An 18,104-nucleotide genomic window follows, 5' to 3' on the forward strand; every position below is an offset into this window, starting at 1 on the left:
TATTTGGAATATTTACCAGTTGGCTTTTTATTTTGCGGCCTCACATTAATAGGGTCGTTTCCATTAAATCTGTAAAGGTGCAGGTGAGTGGGGTCGTGAATTCTTTCAATAAGACTCTCCCACAATGGAGACATCCACTGTCCTATCAGCGGATCGTATACTTTCCCATTTGACATATGAACTAAAGATGTAACTTGATCTAGAAGTCCACCACAGTAGTCTACAGGCAAATATAAATATGGATTTGAGTCGTATACTATGTGGCCGTATGGTGATCTCATGATTTCTCTTATTCCTTCTCCATATTGATTGAATACCATTACCGGTGTTCCGCATTGGTCAGTTGCAATGTAATATTTATGTCGAGCAACCTTAAAAAAAAGATTACATTTGTAATTTCTCAATTTGCAATTACTTTAAATAAGATTTCAACTGTTAATATTAACTACAATTTAGTCTTACCTGCATGTAAATAATATGACCACGGTCATCATAAACTAAAGTAATAAATCTGTTTTCTCGAGGGGAATAAATATGACTAACTTCAAGCGGTTTGGCTTTGTTCGTATAGAAGAATTGTGTTACATTTCCAAAATTATCTTTCCTTGTAGATAATCTGTAAAAAGATGAATACATAATTAAAAATTTGCATGAAACTAAACGGAAAGATGTAATAATAAGTCCAAAATAAGTCAGTTGTTTAAATTCGTACCTGTCAAGGTGGTCGTAATAATAGCGGACGTCGAATCTTCCACGTTTAGTAGCTCTAATTAATAAGCCTTTGGAATTATATTGGAATTTTTCTTCTCTAGCATTTTGCCATACCAGACCCCTGCTATCATACCGATATTGACCTTCACCGAATTTAATTATTCTATCCATATCATTATACTCCATAGGTATGGTATTCCCTCTGTATGTTAAGGATAACATATTTCCATTGTCATCGTATCTGAAACCCCAAGGTTCTTGAGCTTCCACACCTGTGAGTTGACCATCGCAATCCCACGTATAATTTTTCACATTTGTGTACGTATTTACTCCTACATTACGCGTATGAGTTCTTGTTTGTGATATTCTGCCGTGCCTATCATAATAGAATTCCATCCTGAAAACTTCCATTCTGTGAATATTAACTGTAATTTCTTTTTCCAAAAATTGCTCATTAAGAGTACGCGAGAACATAGCGATGCCATCGTACACAGATGTTTCATTCCATTTTTGCTTTGATACTGTGAATTGTCCCAATAATTCGGGTGCACCAGTTTTACTATTGTAAACAATGTGGTATGGTATTAAAGTTTGTCCACCTATACGACCTTGCACAGCAATGGTTCGGTAGTTATTGTCGTATTCGTAAATTATTTTGGCATTACTTAGACCAGTTTTAGCTCCATAATCTAATCTTTCCTCTACTAATAATCCGCCGACATACGTTGATTCCCAACGATAGTCTACCTCTCGATCCACGTGTAATATTTCAGAAGGTAAGCCACTATTTTCTGCATAGTGAATTTGTGTTTGACCATCTCCATGAACAACTTCGGATACTTTGTTCGTTGTGAAATAACGGTATATTATTCTAGCGCCGTCACCAGGAAAGACGGTTTGCAGTAATTCTCCAGTATGGGAATAATGTTGTAAATATTTCTTAGAAGAGCCAGGTGGCGTATAAGTTACTCTTAAGAATCCAATTGAAGGTTGAACGCTGAATGAATGGTTCGTTCCAGAAGGTAAAATAACATGAGTAAGACCACCATCTTTATCGTATTTGTATGTAAAACTTCGTTGGCTAGCTAAGGATATTTTTGAGACGAGATTACCTTCATTGTAGTAAATGAATTTTGTACCATCTTGAGAGCTCGTAATTTCAGAGAGCATGCCGTGAGGATCATAGCTATAGGATTCTTCGGTAACACCCCATTTCCATCCATTTATTCTATAGAATCGATCGTAAGAAATATTGAGCGGTACTCCCGCTCCATGAGGTGTAAAGGATAATGGTAAACCAGCAACGTCATAGGCAATAGTGAACAAAGGATTTCTATCAGCGTTGAAGAAAGTTTCTCTGCTCTTAAATTGATCGAATTCGATGATTAAAACCCTTGAATCATTCACCCATATTTCACGATTTAGTGTTTGTTGCGGGTTTCTTACGTCTCCCACTAAAGTGTATAATGAATACATATTGTTGATAAGACCGTCGCCAAATGTAGTGGTTTGATGTGACCACATACGAAGCATTTCAGCTTCAATGGGTAAGGCTGCTTCCAGTAAAGGATGTTTAGCTGCAGCTATGCTTTCGAATTTACCGGACCAAGGAGTATCAAGCAATAAAGTATTGTTGGAGTAAATCCTTCCTTCTATAACTTGTTTTCCATTATTTATCGTTATTTGTTTGAAGGATTGTCCATGTAAGACATATTCGCACTTCTTTGCCACTCCCACAGGTATAGTACTAGCAGGATTAGAGACTGTTACTGCGAGTCCATAGTTTTTAGCTAATCCCGATGTTATATGTACTTGCTCACCGGATGGCATTATTATCTTAGTAACGCGGCCAAGTTCGTCATAATCGTAGATAACTGTATCACCAGCCTGTAAATAAGCAATAAAAAGTTAGGCAACATCAATGATACTTTAATTTGATATACTATATAAAAAAACTTTATAGCAGCTTTTTACGTACCCCAGTTCGACTGTTTAGTAATCCTGAGTTAGCGTCGTAATCAAACTCTAACTCAGCTGATCCTTTTTCTGATATTTTCGTCAGATAGCCAATTCCAGATATCTTCAATTCAAGTTTGTGGTCCTGTGTATTTTCTATAGAACTAACTATATTACTATAATCACGAAGAAGTTGTATTTTGTTGCCAGATGCATCCGTTACAGTGGAAAGTTTACCGAAGCTCGTGTTTTTGGAATAAAGGAATGAATATCTTGTTTTTCCAGAAGTTAAATCCTTGGTGGTAATATGCTGACCATAACGATTGAATACATAAACTTCCGATGTTGGTGGATATGGAATCCTGAACTCTCCGTTTTCATCGTGAGAAGGTAAGTAATGTTTCAATGCTAGGATGTGCAGTGAACCTAAAATAAACAAGAAAATTATTGGTTAATTCTTGTCGCATAATCGCAAATATCGCAAATATCGCATTCCTTAAATAAAGAATATTATTTTTATATCAATAATCGTGGAAAATAAATAGTTTTTCAATAATAAAATAACTTACCTTGATCAACGACATTGAGCACACCATCTGGTGTAACTGCTAGGGCTGATATCGTTTGAAATTTAGCATTTGACGATAATAATGTTTCAGTATTTGTTGGAGGTTCATCTCCAGCTGCTACACTGAGTTTACAGGGGCAACCAGCGCCTTCATCTCTTTGATTTACAGGAATAACAGTAGCAGATGACGAAGAATTACATTCACAGCTTAATTCCTTCAAGTTCTCTTGTAACTTTCCAGCAAAATGTAAAATTTTGCCTGATGGGTCAATCGTCTTAATAGTATTCGTTTTTTTGGAATCCGATTCGGCTACATATAAAATGCCACTCGGGGCAAAACCTATTGCTAGAATAGTTCCAAGATTGGAATCTTCCCTGAAGTCGGTAGTAGTTTTGTTTGTTTTTGTAATAGGTTTACCATCACTTCCTAATCGACAATGTGAAGGTTGACCAGCAACCACTTTTATTTTCATGTCAACAGTCAGTTTTAATATAACTCTATCGTCTATAAAATAAAGAGATCCATCAAGAGGAGATAAAGCTACTCCAGTAGGCCATTGTAGTTGGGCTTCATAAGGAGCGATGGCTCCGCGACATGGTACTGGTGACCAATGGTTATGATGTCCGTGATGTCCTACCAAGGTGTGAATAATTCCACTGGGATCGACAGCTCGAATGTTAGTTCCATCTGCGATGTACATGGTTCTATCTGCTGCTATAGCAAGACCTGAAACGTTAAAAAAATGTTTAATATTTAAAGGGATACATTTAGACATATAAATAGGTTTTTGGTAACTAGTTCTATTTAAAATTTCAATTTTACCTTTAGGGTGGGCCAACTTGGCTTTAATAGCAGGTCCTTCATCACCGCAATTAGATTCATCCCCGGGAACGCATCGATCGCCACTGCCAACAACTGGCTCTGAATTTGCAGTAGGATCTCTTACTTTATCCAAAATTATAACTCTTCTTACTTGATGCCTCTCCGAATCTGATATGTAAAGATAACCATCCGCAGGCGATATGCAGATATAGTATTGGTATGCCACTTGAGTTGTTCTGTTTAAAAATAAAATATTATTATTTTAGCGCCTATGACAATAATAGTTAATAAATAAATGTGTGGTGTTTTTTTTTTTATTTACAGGAAGCGTCACCAGTATACTTACTCTAATTGAAGAACTGTAGTAACCACTCCTTCAGGTGTAATACGACGAACAAGATTAAAATCTCCAACGTAGAGTGATCCGTCAGGACCAGATGTTAATGCAGTAGGAGTTAATAGTCTTGAATCAGCTGCTTTACCATTGCAATGATCAGGGCATTCAAGAGTTCTTTGAAGTCCTGTTCCCATTACCACCTGAAAATATTTGGAAGTTTAAAAATATTGTAAACTATTTCGTTCCATATTACTTGTTAGATGTTACTCAAATTACCATCAAAGTACTTTGTTACAAAAAAAAAATGCAATTAAATCAGATACTATCCAATTTCATTGAATAGTATACAACGTAAAAGGAAAATAATGAATGAACCGAGCATATTACACATTAAAAAGTTTTCTTTATAACTCATCGTTACCTGTACAGTTCTGGGGTACTGTTTCAAATGTAATAACGCGCCGTCACCCTTCTGTAATACACCTTCGTGGAAGTTATAATGATGGTGGATATCCAGACCCCACCCGCCGATATCCGATATGTCTACATCGAACCCGGCAAGAGTCGCTGTTTGAGTTTCCCATACAATCGACGCGCAGGATGTATATTCATAACCGATGGAAATTTTCGCTTGAGCTTGTCCGTATACCTAAAATTAATGTAACGTGGGTTTAAAAACTTTTTTACGCACTTTTATGTGAAAAAGACTTAAAACTTTTGTTAATTATTCTATAATATTTGTGCTATTATTTACCATTGAAGATATCTTTATCGTTGAAATATCCTAAAATAGTTTTAACTCACCTTTTGCTTATACACATTGCGTTTGTTCCACGCGAACACATGTGTCAAGTCAGGATCAGCTTCATACGTATGCGTGTGCAAGGAGCCCTCTATCTCCACTCTCACGTGGACCCTGGTTAGTGCCGCTGGTACGATCTTTCGTGTGAGTTGTATGTGCACACAGGATAGGTAACCAGCGGCTTGGGACGAACGGTAAGTGAGTTTCACTGACGAGCCCGGGATGCCGATTGATTCACTGACGATCTGCGAAGATGAGAGATTGTTGCGTTAATTGTATTAAAAATATTTGTAGCTTTCGGTTCTTAAAGTATATGTTACAGAGGATTCTAATACTCTATAATCTATACAATATATTATAGTAAGTACAGATTTTATAAGGAAAAATATTGACTTAAATGCAATAAAATAATATCTATTGACTATTTAAATAAGCTACTTTTAGAGCAGCATGTGTCACAAATTAAATATAATATATTATAATAATATATAATTACGTATCTTGCACATACATAATATAATAAAACAAATATACGGCAGTTAGTTAAATGCTTTTAGAAATTAATAGGCTTTTCAAATAAATATAGCCTATTCGATAAATAAATGCAAACTAAATTCAATTGAGAGCGGTGTAAACAAACCACATACATTTACGCAATCATTTGATTGCTCACTTGCAAACATTTTGATTACCACTTGGTGTGGAATTAAAATTCAATAACTCTGTACTAACCTGAGCCTCAGGGTATATAACAGTAGTGGTTGTTGGAGAAGATGTTGCCGGCGCAGCTAGAGCTGGCATGGCGACTACCTCAGGCCTTAACCGTTCATGGTCGTGCACCCCACAAGGAGGTGCGTTGGATTCCCACCATTGAGGCATTGGCGACCAACCCAACAGTGGAGGGGCTCTGTAGACATAGGAAATTAGTTCTAAAAATGAAAACAAAATAAAGAATGTTATAATTGCATGGCAGGTAAGATAAATGAAAACAAAATTTGGACAATGTTATAATTGCGGGGCGGGTAGAATAAAGTCATCAAAGGCAAGGGATTTGGACGCAAAACAAATATTTAAAGAATTCCTACTTAATACAGTATAATTAATGAACAACCTCGGAATGAGATAATAAGCTGAATTATGATGACCTTCATTATAACACTAAAAACTGAACTGACTGGACTTTTAATTACAACTGCTACATTCAATCAAAAACTAAGATGTAGGCTGTTTTATTTCAGCATCTTCTCTACAATTAAAATTCGGTGAAATAAATAATTAATTATAATTTCATAATGTATTTACGTAGTTAAACATAAAAGTTTGGGTACTTATTTTTCTCTCAACAGTACATTAAATCCTACCAACCTCGGTGTCGGTACTTTGACATTTTCATCGCTCAACTCCATCTGCACTGGAGGCAGGACCACGATTTGATTCCACGGCACGAAGACCGTCTTCCGCAGAGGCTTGAAGGGCGATCTCTGGAACTGCAGCGTTACTGCTCCACCACCATTGACGAGCACGTCGAACCTTTTAGAGTTAAATTGGCTAATGTAACTTAAACGGTGATATGTTTTTTAAATAAAATTAATTATCTACATGCCATTGAAAACCATTTACTAGGGAATTTATTCACATTTAAAATTACATTCGCAAAATTACAAAAGTAGATATTAATCGCAGTTGTTACGTGTCTACCGTTCATTCATAAGCATATATTTTATAAACATAAATTATTTATACTAAAAAAATACTTAAGATATCATTTTGATGGGGCATAAAATAATTGACTAAAATATGTTTTTATGCATTGTAGAGTTGCATAAAATACTCTATATAATATCATGAAAAAATCCATTATACCTGTGATTGAGTGCAAGCATTACATTCATCAAGAATATCATTTGTATCGAAAGGCAAATGTGTGTCGTGTGTGTAATTGTGTATCCAACATTTGAATTAGTGTAAGTATAGAGTATGAATATTCTGCATAATAGATTGATCTCTACAATTTCATAAAATAATCATGGAATATATGTGCAAGATTAGTGTACATAACAAAAACTTTTAATTGGAAACAAAGTCAATATTGAAATAACATCAAAGCGTGTCCAGCTATTCGGTAATGGACGATAGTTTCCGCTTCACGTAATATGATTACGTGTAACGTCTAAAGAATTTGTAATAACCGTGACTGAAAATTAATAATACCTACACGACTATTTTTATATATTTGTAACGACCAGCGGCTCCCATGTTTATATTTTCACGCATCACGCGATATAATATTTGATACGTGTTGTAAATTCTAATATTATAAAAAATAACTCATCAAACGTACCTACCTCCTATTCAATCTCAAGCTTTGAATTCTTAAATTACCTATGTTTTAAACTTTAAAGTGAGAGTTAATGACATTATATGGTAATCTTTAAGTTAATATCTTATTAAATAAGTCTATAAGGAGCTGTATTTAATAATTTTATAATTAATGATAGAAGTAAATTAAATAATGCATATTGTAAAATGAATAGCAATTAAATATTTTCATATCTTTTTCATTTATTCATTACTTTTGTATCCAATACTTAAATAAAAGAATCAAGTTCATTGAACTCTATTATGTTCTGGAGTCAATTAAACTTATATAGGTACGCACTTGGTTTGCTTCAGGACTATGTTGGGTTTGAATTGATTGTAATTGAGGTGCCCACTTTCTTTGAATGTCCGCATTTAGGCCGATTGATTAGACTTTGTTCGATAAATTATTCCTCATTTCATGATTGAAGCTGATTTATTTTATGATAACCTACTTTGAATTTTGTTCGAGAGAAATCTAATCAAACTTTGATTTAATTTTGTTGGTACAATTATAAATTTTATACCACAATAAAGCTTTTAATAATTCGAATATTATGTTCCTACACATAATTATATCACATTTTGTCCTAGTATTCTAAGTATTGGTAAAGATAGTTGAATATAAGATACCTAGTACTTAGTTCCTTGTTTAAGAAAGAATTTTGAACTGAGGTTCGAGTCAAATACATAATTTCAAAATATTCTAATCAAGTTTTTAATTGATAAACGTACAAGCTCATATGTAACGGATTTATAATTAACTTATTTAGATTAATTTAAGACATTTACATTACCTAATGAATTGATCAAATCAAACCAAATATGTAATGATCACAGAGTCAAAAGCGAAAGAATTTGGCTCGTTTAATTAAATGAGCTTGCTCTACCAGCCGAGCCGTATAGAAATGTATAGCTAAAATTTTTACAAACAAATATTTTAATTCGTATAATGTAGCATTTGCGTGTAAGGTAAAGGTTAGCAGGTTTGCAAGCTGCGTCCGTACATTTTATTATATCACTACTGTCTATTAATACATCCTTACCACGTGCCGTCGCACCTGGCGTCCGTTTATGTATATTTTTATGTACATTAGCAAATAAGTTTGAGGGCTTTTGTATCAATGTAACGTTAAATTGTATTAACTTTTGTGTTATTTGAGTGTAAATGTAACACGTTTCTCGAAAGTCAGATTATATTTCGAATTGAAAATTAAAAGCTCTATAGGAGCTTTAAAGCTCAGCTCAACAATCATTCTTATGCGAACTAATAATAATTTGTTGTATAATGCAAATACAAGTTAGCAAAACTTGCATTTAAGTATATTCTCGAATAAATTATTAAATTATACTTTTGCACGCCTCATAAGCGAAGCGTTGAGGTGGGTACTACTGTCACTTCGCGCAAAACATCTGATTTTTCAAACTTAAAATGTCTTTATGTATCATACATTGCACTTGTAAGATAATACATACACACACATATTAAGAAAAAACACTATTTTTAACGTTCATGATATTAGACCCCTTTCATTTTTCAGGGTCTGATTCGATGTGGTTTAATTGTTATTAAATAAACAAAAATAATAATTAATAAATATTTATTAAAAAAAATTATGAGGCGTGCACTTTTGGATTTTCCAAATTATTTGAATAATATGCTTATGAAAGAACGATAAATAACAATCAATGAACATAGAACACAGTTTTTAACATGAAACCTGTAAAGGCAGATTCTACGTATATATTTTTATATTTTGTTGTTATTTATTATTACGGGTAATGTTTCAAATTCAAGAACTAAAAATAAACAATATTATCCTTGTGATATTTTATTATTATATGTTATTAAAATTGATGCATTATGCATAACTAATAAATAAATGATGGATGTGAAATTATCATATAAGTATACCATTTAAAGAAAAGTGTGTACGTACCATCCTCCTTGTCTGGTGAGCGTGAATCCAAAGCGCGCCTCTCGGTCCACGGACACTCGGATGCCGATAATTCCCAGGCCCTGAGGGGACACTACTTGGCCCCGCATCACGGATACTCGGCTGCACATACCACTCCTCGTCATTTCATGCCCAGATATAACGCAGAGCACAGCTCAACGTCATGATTCACAAGCTTTTAAAAACGAATGCATCAAACTTCCTACATAATTTCATTTCACAGTTGAAAAGAAAACTTCTTAAGAAATGTTTTATGTTTCAACTAGAAATATAACAATTCAATATGAAAAGCGAATAAAAGTTACAAGTAGAAGCAATTTGAAAAGTAAAATGTTTCGAAATTTATCATATTTTATTGAAAGGCCGACCTAAAAAAGTTTGAAACTATTAAATATACTAGAGTTGGCATCTCCGACGCAGTACGGCCGATAGGTCAAGTGCCGAGGCATCGGACCGAACACGTTTTATGAAATTACTTTTATTGGCAGTCACGTGCAGGCCAAATTATTAATTTAATTCCATCGAATATTTAACAATGTTACGTGGATAGTTAAAGTCTATAAGTGGTTATATACTTAGTAAGAAAAATTAAAATCAAACACATTAAAATCGTATCTCAATTTAAAATAAATAAACAACGTTTTTAAGACAAGTTAAATTTAGCTTGTGAATCATTCGGTTGGTGGGTCTTCCTCAATCAACTTAGAGGATATCTGTGCTCGTGCGTTTTATCACATTCTCTAATATACACTGTGAAAGTGAAGTATGAAAATAAAAATTGAAAATAAAATAAGAAGTTTTTAGCATCGCACATTCTCTTATCAGGATCAGCTAAATATATAGAACAAATTCCAGTGAACATTTATTTTTGGTAAAGTTATAATTATTTAATAGGCTACAAAAACATTGTAAGCTAAAAATAAATATTAACTGAAATTTACCTAGGATTGTATGTAGGTTTTATGCATGTAACAGCTGCCACATAGACCATAATAGTAATTTTTCGACATGACTTTTACGAGTATGTTGTATGTTCAATATCATAACTGTGACACTTGAAATTGGTGCAAGAAAATATGCTACTGCAAAATAACTTTTAAAGCATGGAGTGAATTGGATGTCTACATTCTTTGTATACTTAAAGCACAAAATGTAATATTTAACTTTACCATCCCTCCTTCTTCTTCTGTGTGTAATCTTTAATAAAATAGTTAATCACAAATAACCTGAAATGTTGAACATAACAAAGAAACGAAATACTAAAAAAACACATGTTAATATAATATTTTGTGATACAATATTTATGACAATGAGATTTATTTTATTTGGAAATAAACTTGTTAATCTAGAAAAAAACTTTTGTGACACTATGTAATATGTAATTAAAATAATATACAATAAAAAAATATTTATGTTAAGCTTGCTCCTAACTCTATTGATACATAAATGTTACTTCGTTTTATTTATATGCATTGTTAATACACATAATTAATAGATAGTTAGATACACATAATATATTCACTACATAACATGATAGTATACACGTACTGAGCTGTAAAAAATTACACAATACGAAAATGCATCTTAAATTATGCACATTTTAAACATTTAGTTCAACGAGGTCAACAACTTATTTATTTCTTACTTGGTAAAGCTATGCTAGATATGTTTCCATTACCTAAACAATGATTATTACTCTTAAATTATAAATGCAAACATCGTAAGCTTTTTTGCACCAATTTCAGAGTGCTTGTTGAAATAGAATATAATATTTTAATGACCGTGTGATGTAATGTAAGCAATGGTTGTATTGTACAAGTCGACGAGCTTACTACCGTCTTGCTGTGAAGTAGCCGAGAACATTCAAAAGTTGTGTTTGGTTAGTTACAAGGGTAAGGATCTAACACATAGAGCTTGGGCTAAGGGTAAGGGTTTGGTTAACAGATGAAAGACGCAGACAAAGGGTAAGGAACACATAAAGGGGTAAGTTCATTTGAAGCTAATTTTGCGTGTTCGCTGAATTTTGCTCGATTCAATTTATACGATTCGCGTCATTTGTATATTTTACATAAACCTAACGAATGTGTTTCTAACGTTTTGCGTGAAAGCGTAATGATTTTCCTAAATTTCGTATCGTCTAACAAAAATATACCATATGTAGTATATGTGAGCTATAATAGAAGCACAGTAGACGAGAACAATAAACATTACAAAATACTGTTGTGGTTGCGACAAATACATGAAATAAAACGCCGGCCATTGTGCTTTAAGGCGTGATTTACGGACTTAATTTAGGAAGTTTGTCGCAGCCACAAGAAACATTCAAGACAGACATACAGATGTTACATACACATAGAAAATGAAACAAATACAGACAAAGGAGTGAACGAAACATAAAAAGCGTTAGTGCAGCCTTTCGCGTGCCAGTGAGGCAGGCGGCGGGCGCGGGCATCACACATATATGCAGGAGTAGCAACAAAAGGGAACAGGTCAACAGATACAGAACACTGAGGGGCGAGGGTGGGCTGACTGACACTTACCATGGTGTAAAGGAATTCCAGAACTCGCTAGGAGTGGCGGACACACGGCGGCACAGGGACACAGAAAGACAGGACAGATTACTACACAGATACCTACAACCCTCAGTGCAACCCCACCCCGATTTGCAACCGATGCGGTCGATTGCGCTCGTCTACCCCGGTTACCTTGCGTTTTAACACTTGTTTTAAAATGATTAATTAAACGAATTTCGTCACATGTAAAAATTAATGATTCAAACAAGAAGCCCGTTTGCATTAGAACAGCACCACCACTATTATGAAAAAAAATTCAATCATCCATTGTAATTGGAATCGTCCTTGTAGGTTGCACCAAGATAATGGTTTTTATTCGAACACGAAGTATGAGACATGCTGGATGGTGAATAACCAAACGTCCGTCAAGTGTTATGTTATTCACATCTAAGAAACAAATGCCAGAACGCAATATAACCCTTCCAGACTTTTCAACACAAATAAAATAGTGAAGCGGCTTGTGTTTTAATGCAAACAAACTTTTGAGGCGCTTTTGCATATAAAGCGAGGTGGGTTTACTACTTTATTTTCTCAGTTTTGCTTTGTCTTGTTCGTTATTGTTCGGGATTTGATCGTTTCTATTGTTGTTTTTGTCTTTCAAAGAAGTAAAGTCTTTCGAGTTTACCTTTATTCGACTCTGATCATGAAAGAAACCTATTCCAATTGACAAAAATGTATAAATATATTCTTTTCTATGTACCAATTAAAAAGTAATGAAAATACGAAATAATAACGATTTATGATTAATTCAATGTTTTAGGAATCTGTCATGATTGGAGCCTAAAATTAGCCTCATCCAAATTATTGTGTTAATGTACCAAACAGTAAGACAAACAAAACTGTTCGGAAGCTTTTGAGCACTGAATTAATTGTAATTACAAGTATGTTTATCGTATCAATTAGACGCTTTTATTTTTATTAAGACAAACAGGTAGGGTAAGACACACACAAAGGATAAACATTAGACAATACACAACACATCGGATCTGGTGTGAAAACATAACATTAAAATAAAATATAAGTTCGAACAAAAAAAAAAACCAAATAATTTTAAAATCATCCATGCTAGGACAGCCAAAATCTTTATTAAAATAAAATAGGAAAATCAAAATACTTCCACCAGATGAAAAAGAAATATGAATTGAATCACTGTTATAAGTCAAATAAAATAAACACACCAAATCCAGGGAGGGGTTTAGGAAGATGAGTGGGATAAGTGGTAAAGGTGCTATTTCCTACATACATCATGTTAATATGATCGGTAGGTACTATCATTTATGGTTTCTTTTTACACTAAAATATATGATCGTACGATCTACTATTAATATATAGTGCAAGTTTTATAAAGATCCTATACGTAATATATTTATTGTTTGTATTTAACGGCCTACATGTCATTTATACAAATACGGTGTCGAAAATGTTGTTGAGATGCGAACCTACCTTTCTGAATATTCGTCCATATGTGCGTAGCTCTGGACGGAGTTTTCTTCAATGAGGAACTTGACGCGTTGATAAAATGATGCGGTGACTGATGGTGGTTGCTTACGTAGTAGAACTTCGACGGGATCGTTGGAAGCTAAGCACATGATGTGCTCCGAGCATTCCGGTCGACTGCAGCATTCAGAATCCGAGCAGTCCGTCATGCCATCTTCAAAATTGTATTTCCGTCAGATCCATTTGGTCATAATACTATATTAATGAATCACACATGGGGAAATTTAAACAAATGTTACCTTCATCGTTGTCTTCATTATCGCTACAGGTAAGTTCGAGAGCGATGGAGCAGTCGGTCCCCGCCCAACCGTCGGCACATGAGCAGCGGTAGACGCCATCTTCCAGCAGACATTGTCCGTGACGGGAACATCCGTTGGGACAACCAGCTACACATTAAAATATTTTAATAATGATTTTACTTAATGCTGCTATGGAAAAATCTTGAATATGTATTTTATATTTGTGAACAATACTCTTTTTCTAACAAGAATACTCACGTATCGTGCAATGCCTTCCATTCCATCCCTGAGTACACACGCAAGTCCCGTTTTTACATTGTCCGTGTTCATGACAACGGGTGTCGCAAGGTCTTTGGTCGCACATCGATCCTGTCCAGCCGTCATCACAGCGGCACACACCTTCCGCGCAAACGCCGTGTGGGCCGCAGTCCAGAGAACATACCACTGTTGGCAATACGCAGTTAAAGTATCTGTTTTATTACAATAATATCATTATTTCTCTTGATACTCTTTCATCCAGTGCTCAGTAGTAAATTACTAAAGTACGTCACTTCAACACTTGTTTTTAATTAAATTATCGTCATCATCACCAACAGAAGATTAAGTACCTATCAATAAAATTTTTACCTTGCGAACAATCATCGCCCGTGTACAGCGGGTCGCAAACGCATCTTCCCGCATCGAGATCGTACACGCCTCGTTGCGAGCACGCGGGCAGGCAGCGTTGTACGCGCGCGTCCCGCTCCGTGCACGCGGCGCCTCGCCAGCCCGCGCGGCACACGCAGCGCCCGCGGACGCACGAGCCGTGCCCGCCGCAAGTCGGGTCCAGACAATCCTCTATTACATTTATTTATTTAGCACACATCATACATTATGTAAATCGCAACCGATAAAATAACATTTATGAACACAATTTAATATATTTTACTGCATAAAAAATTAGTTTTTTTTTCTGATTGCATGTTGGCAAAATAAATTATAAAGATGGAAATAAAACTAAAAATGTATATGCACAATACAGCTAACGCCTCTTATTCATTGAAGATTGAAACATAATGTTCGTAAATAAAACAAAATATTATATGGTCAATTCTTTTAAGTAGAGACAGGAACAACTTTTCAATATGTTTAATTAACGTAAAGCTCTTACCTTCATCACATTTAACTCCTTTCCATCCAGGTTTACAATGACACTGTCCCGCGACACATTGTCCCCGTCCCGAACAATCGGCTGGCTCACAATCGTGGGCCGGCACGTCGCATTCAGCTCCTTTCCATCCTTCTGAGCAATGACAAATACCGCCCGCGTAACCACCATGACCGGAACAAAGTACGGGACATACGCCTAAAACCATACAATGTTTTTATTTTGTGTTTTTATTACAATAAAATATTTTATGGGATTTTATAATACTCACTTTTGGAACAATCGTGTCCTTCGTATCCATCCATACAATCGCATTTTCCTAGATAGCAAGAGCCATGTCCTGAACAGTCGTCTGGGCATGAGTTCGTAACACCTTCAGCCTCAGATACTATCATTTCTACGTTATGTGGTTGAAGTTCATCGTTGTATACCGATATAAACCATCTACCAGTGTCCAGATATTGAAGTATACTAACGTTTACTCTCATGTCTGTGGATCTTTTCGTTAACGTATGATTCCATCTTTGGTATGATCTCGAAGAGGTAAACAAAGACTCAATATCATTAAAGTTGTGATCAGTTATATCCCGCGATAGAGTGCTTCTTCTACGTCTCAGTCGATGATCTACTCGACCTCCTCGTATAAATTCAACAAAATCGTATTGTGTTACACTCGGTGCTACATTTCGTCTCCCATAAACGGCAAAGTTTGCTCCCCACGGTACTGTAAAATTAAGACTCACGAAGGCTGGCTGTTTATTTCTAAATTCAGAGCTCCAAAATTGATAGGCAGGTATGGTGGCACTGTGCAGTTGGTCGAAATCTCTAACTTCGAATGCGGGAGACCACGGCGGTGGCGCAGCTTGTTGTGCCTGTTGAGGTATTACCGCTGATTCTATAGCTGCTTCCGCCGTCGTTGACCAACCCAGAGATGATGTAGATATCGATTCTTAAAATAAAATTTGAAATGTTAAATTTTTTGTCTATTATAACTGATATCATTGAAACTCAATAAATTTTATAATCATACCATCTGATGGAGAAGATGTTGATAATGCATCTCGGTTGCCGTGAGAATGCGTTACTGCTTTAACATCTTGTACCAGTATACAATTAGAATTGTCTATATTACTTTTAATTGACGATAATGCTGAAACAAAAGTAAACATTCAATAAATGAAGTATTAACTATGTACTATCGTTAAACGTATGCGTACTAGTGCTCCTGATTGCTTCAATCAATCACAAGCAGAGAAATTGATTTCTATTGCGACACATATCTCGTACATGTCGCATTACGAAATCAGGCACAATAAAGAGATGTCGTTTGGGAATGCGACATTTGAGAGGTGTATGCATGAGTAGAGTAAGTGTCGTGACGTCCCGTCGAGTTTTAATTAACCGAGGCATGGCGCAGCGCATTTCGTGGAACTGTGACGGAACAATTGGATTCGGTACCTCAAACTGAACGTCTATCAAGTACGTAGGTTTGTCAGTTTCGTCTAACTATTTCTTGCTCCTGCCTGCACTATCGAGTATTGATCTATAAAAGCTATCGTGCACCGTGTTACGTAATTTTAATAGCATAATTCTTCATGCTTCAGTTAAGCTTAACCACGTTGGGCTTGAAGGCAGGCACGCTTTTCGATATTTTTTTGTGCTCGTTTAACAAAGCTGAGACGTGAACTTTAAGAATATGCCAGGATTTATAATAAAATAAATTATTACAAAATAATATAACGTTAAGTAAATTACATTTGTTTTATTGCCTTATGTATTTAAATTACATATAATAACGGAATGCATTAATTTAATTCATAATATACACTGTAGTCCCTATAATAACGATTTATTGCATTGCGGATATAGAGAAAACGTGTCACGGCAATTAAGTTATCATCGGTCCTTGACAAGTGCCGATCCATCCCTAGATTTACTTTGAGATAAGATCTCGATGCGTTGACGCCATTTGGCCGCTTGCGCTCCGAATTGGGCAATTTACTTTAACTAGCCGAGGGTCGATACTCGATAGTTAACGACAATAAGTTTTATCATCTCGACAATCTATGGTTAAATCGGTAATTTATTCATAGTCGGCGAGTTGGAAGTCGTATTGATTTTTAAATCCTCGGCTGCTGTGTTGAGATAAACATTAACATTCTCATTTTTCTAATAAAATAGCCGTTCTAAATAGTGCTATAAACGCAATAAATTTTAAGAGATAAGATTATAATTATTATATCTATGATCATTTTTTATCGGATCTTTAAGCTCTTTTGAGGTATTCGCTTTTTTAACTATCTATATAAAATTGCAAGCAGTTAATACGTTTTGTTTTAAATAGTGTTTGCTTTTATAAAAAAAAAAAATAACAAAAAAGCATGTCAGTGAAATTAGAAAAGAAAAAGATTTATATTAATTAATACCAGTTCAAAATAAACGAATGGCCGTAAACAACAGAAAAGTACGAGCAAACGAGCGTAAATGACGCAATTTCCGCCCACAAAAATGATATATTGCAATGTGGTATGTCGCGACTTTTCGATGATCCCTCGTAAAATCTATAAATTTTCGCCATAGTATGGCAGCACAGAAATCGAGGGAAGACTTTATTGAATACGTCTAAAAGATCACGGAACGATTGTGTGCAGATGGACGATGTTTGCTATCTGTACTATTTTTCGAGTTAATGCAATTTATTGTAATACGATTCAGCATAGATTGCATCGTGCGATGGGGGAATGAAACTCGTTTGATGGAGTCCCGAGGGATAGAAAACGGCGGCCTGTCGCACTGACTTGGTATTAGTCACGTGATAAATCTCCTGTACCTCGTGTGTGTCGTCTCGTTCCTTTATTGTCAACAGAATGTACGGACGTCTCTTTCTTCCTTAAATATGATCTGCGTTCACCGAGGGTGAAGCTTTGTTTGCCGCGTATCGTATTATGCGCGAACAACAATTGATAGATCTGATTTCTTTTGCTCGTATTGAGACTTATGTTTTAAAATATAATATTCCTGATATATTATAATATCGTATGAAATTATATCGTATGAAGATATAGGAAAGCGTGATCGTATGCGGTATGAAAAATATTTTTTTAAAAGGTAATATTCGGTCCTCTTTTTAAAAAA

At 35.0% G+C, this 18,104-nt stretch overlaps 1 protein-coding gene across 1 annotated transcript in view; it reads right to left on the reverse strand.

Annotated features, from left to right (window-relative positions):
* The window catches only part of Ten-a (Teneurin-a transmembrane protein), a 38,304-nt gene that overhangs the window by 1,466 nt on the left and 18,734 nt on the right, over window positions 1-18,104 (reverse strand). The window contains exons 3-21 of the mRNA XM_089704519.1: window positions 16,000-16,119; window positions 15,241-15,918; window positions 14,973-15,167; window positions 14,450-14,659; window positions 14,081-14,266; window positions 13,823-13,969; window positions 13,530-13,737; window positions 9,496-9,615; window positions 6,563-6,727; window positions 5,930-6,104; window positions 5,200-5,442; window positions 4,817-5,044; window positions 4,405-4,595; window positions 4,059-4,294; window positions 3,237-3,962; window positions 2,690-3,093; window positions 713-2,598; window positions 463-616; window positions 17-371 (exon numbers count right to left, since the gene is read on the reverse strand). Coding sequence (XP_089560645.1) covers window positions 17-371; window positions 463-616; window positions 713-2,598; window positions 2,690-3,093; window positions 3,237-3,962; window positions 4,059-4,294; window positions 4,405-4,595; window positions 4,817-5,044; window positions 5,200-5,442; window positions 5,930-6,104; window positions 6,563-6,727; window positions 9,496-9,615; window positions 13,530-13,737; window positions 13,823-13,969; window positions 14,081-14,266; window positions 14,450-14,659; window positions 14,973-15,167; window positions 15,241-15,918; window positions 16,000-16,119 — 6,627 coding nt within the window. The remainder of the gene's footprint in view (window positions 1-16; window positions 372-462; window positions 617-712; window positions 2,599-2,689; window positions 3,094-3,236; window positions 3,963-4,058; window positions 4,295-4,404; window positions 4,596-4,816; window positions 5,045-5,199; window positions 5,443-5,929; window positions 6,105-6,562; window positions 6,728-9,495; window positions 9,616-13,529; window positions 13,738-13,822; window positions 13,970-14,080; window positions 14,267-14,449; window positions 14,660-14,972; window positions 15,168-15,240; window positions 15,919-15,999; window positions 16,120-18,104) is intronic.

Source organism: Colias philodice, chromosome 15 (assembly GCF_061535455.1).
Source record: "Colias philodice isolate Cphi_HAF_F1 chromosome 15, ilColPhil1 Martin Lab GWU primary, whole genome shotgun sequence".
NCBI classification, from domain to species: domain Eukaryota; kingdom Metazoa; phylum Arthropoda; class Insecta; order Lepidoptera; family Pieridae; genus Colias; species Colias philodice.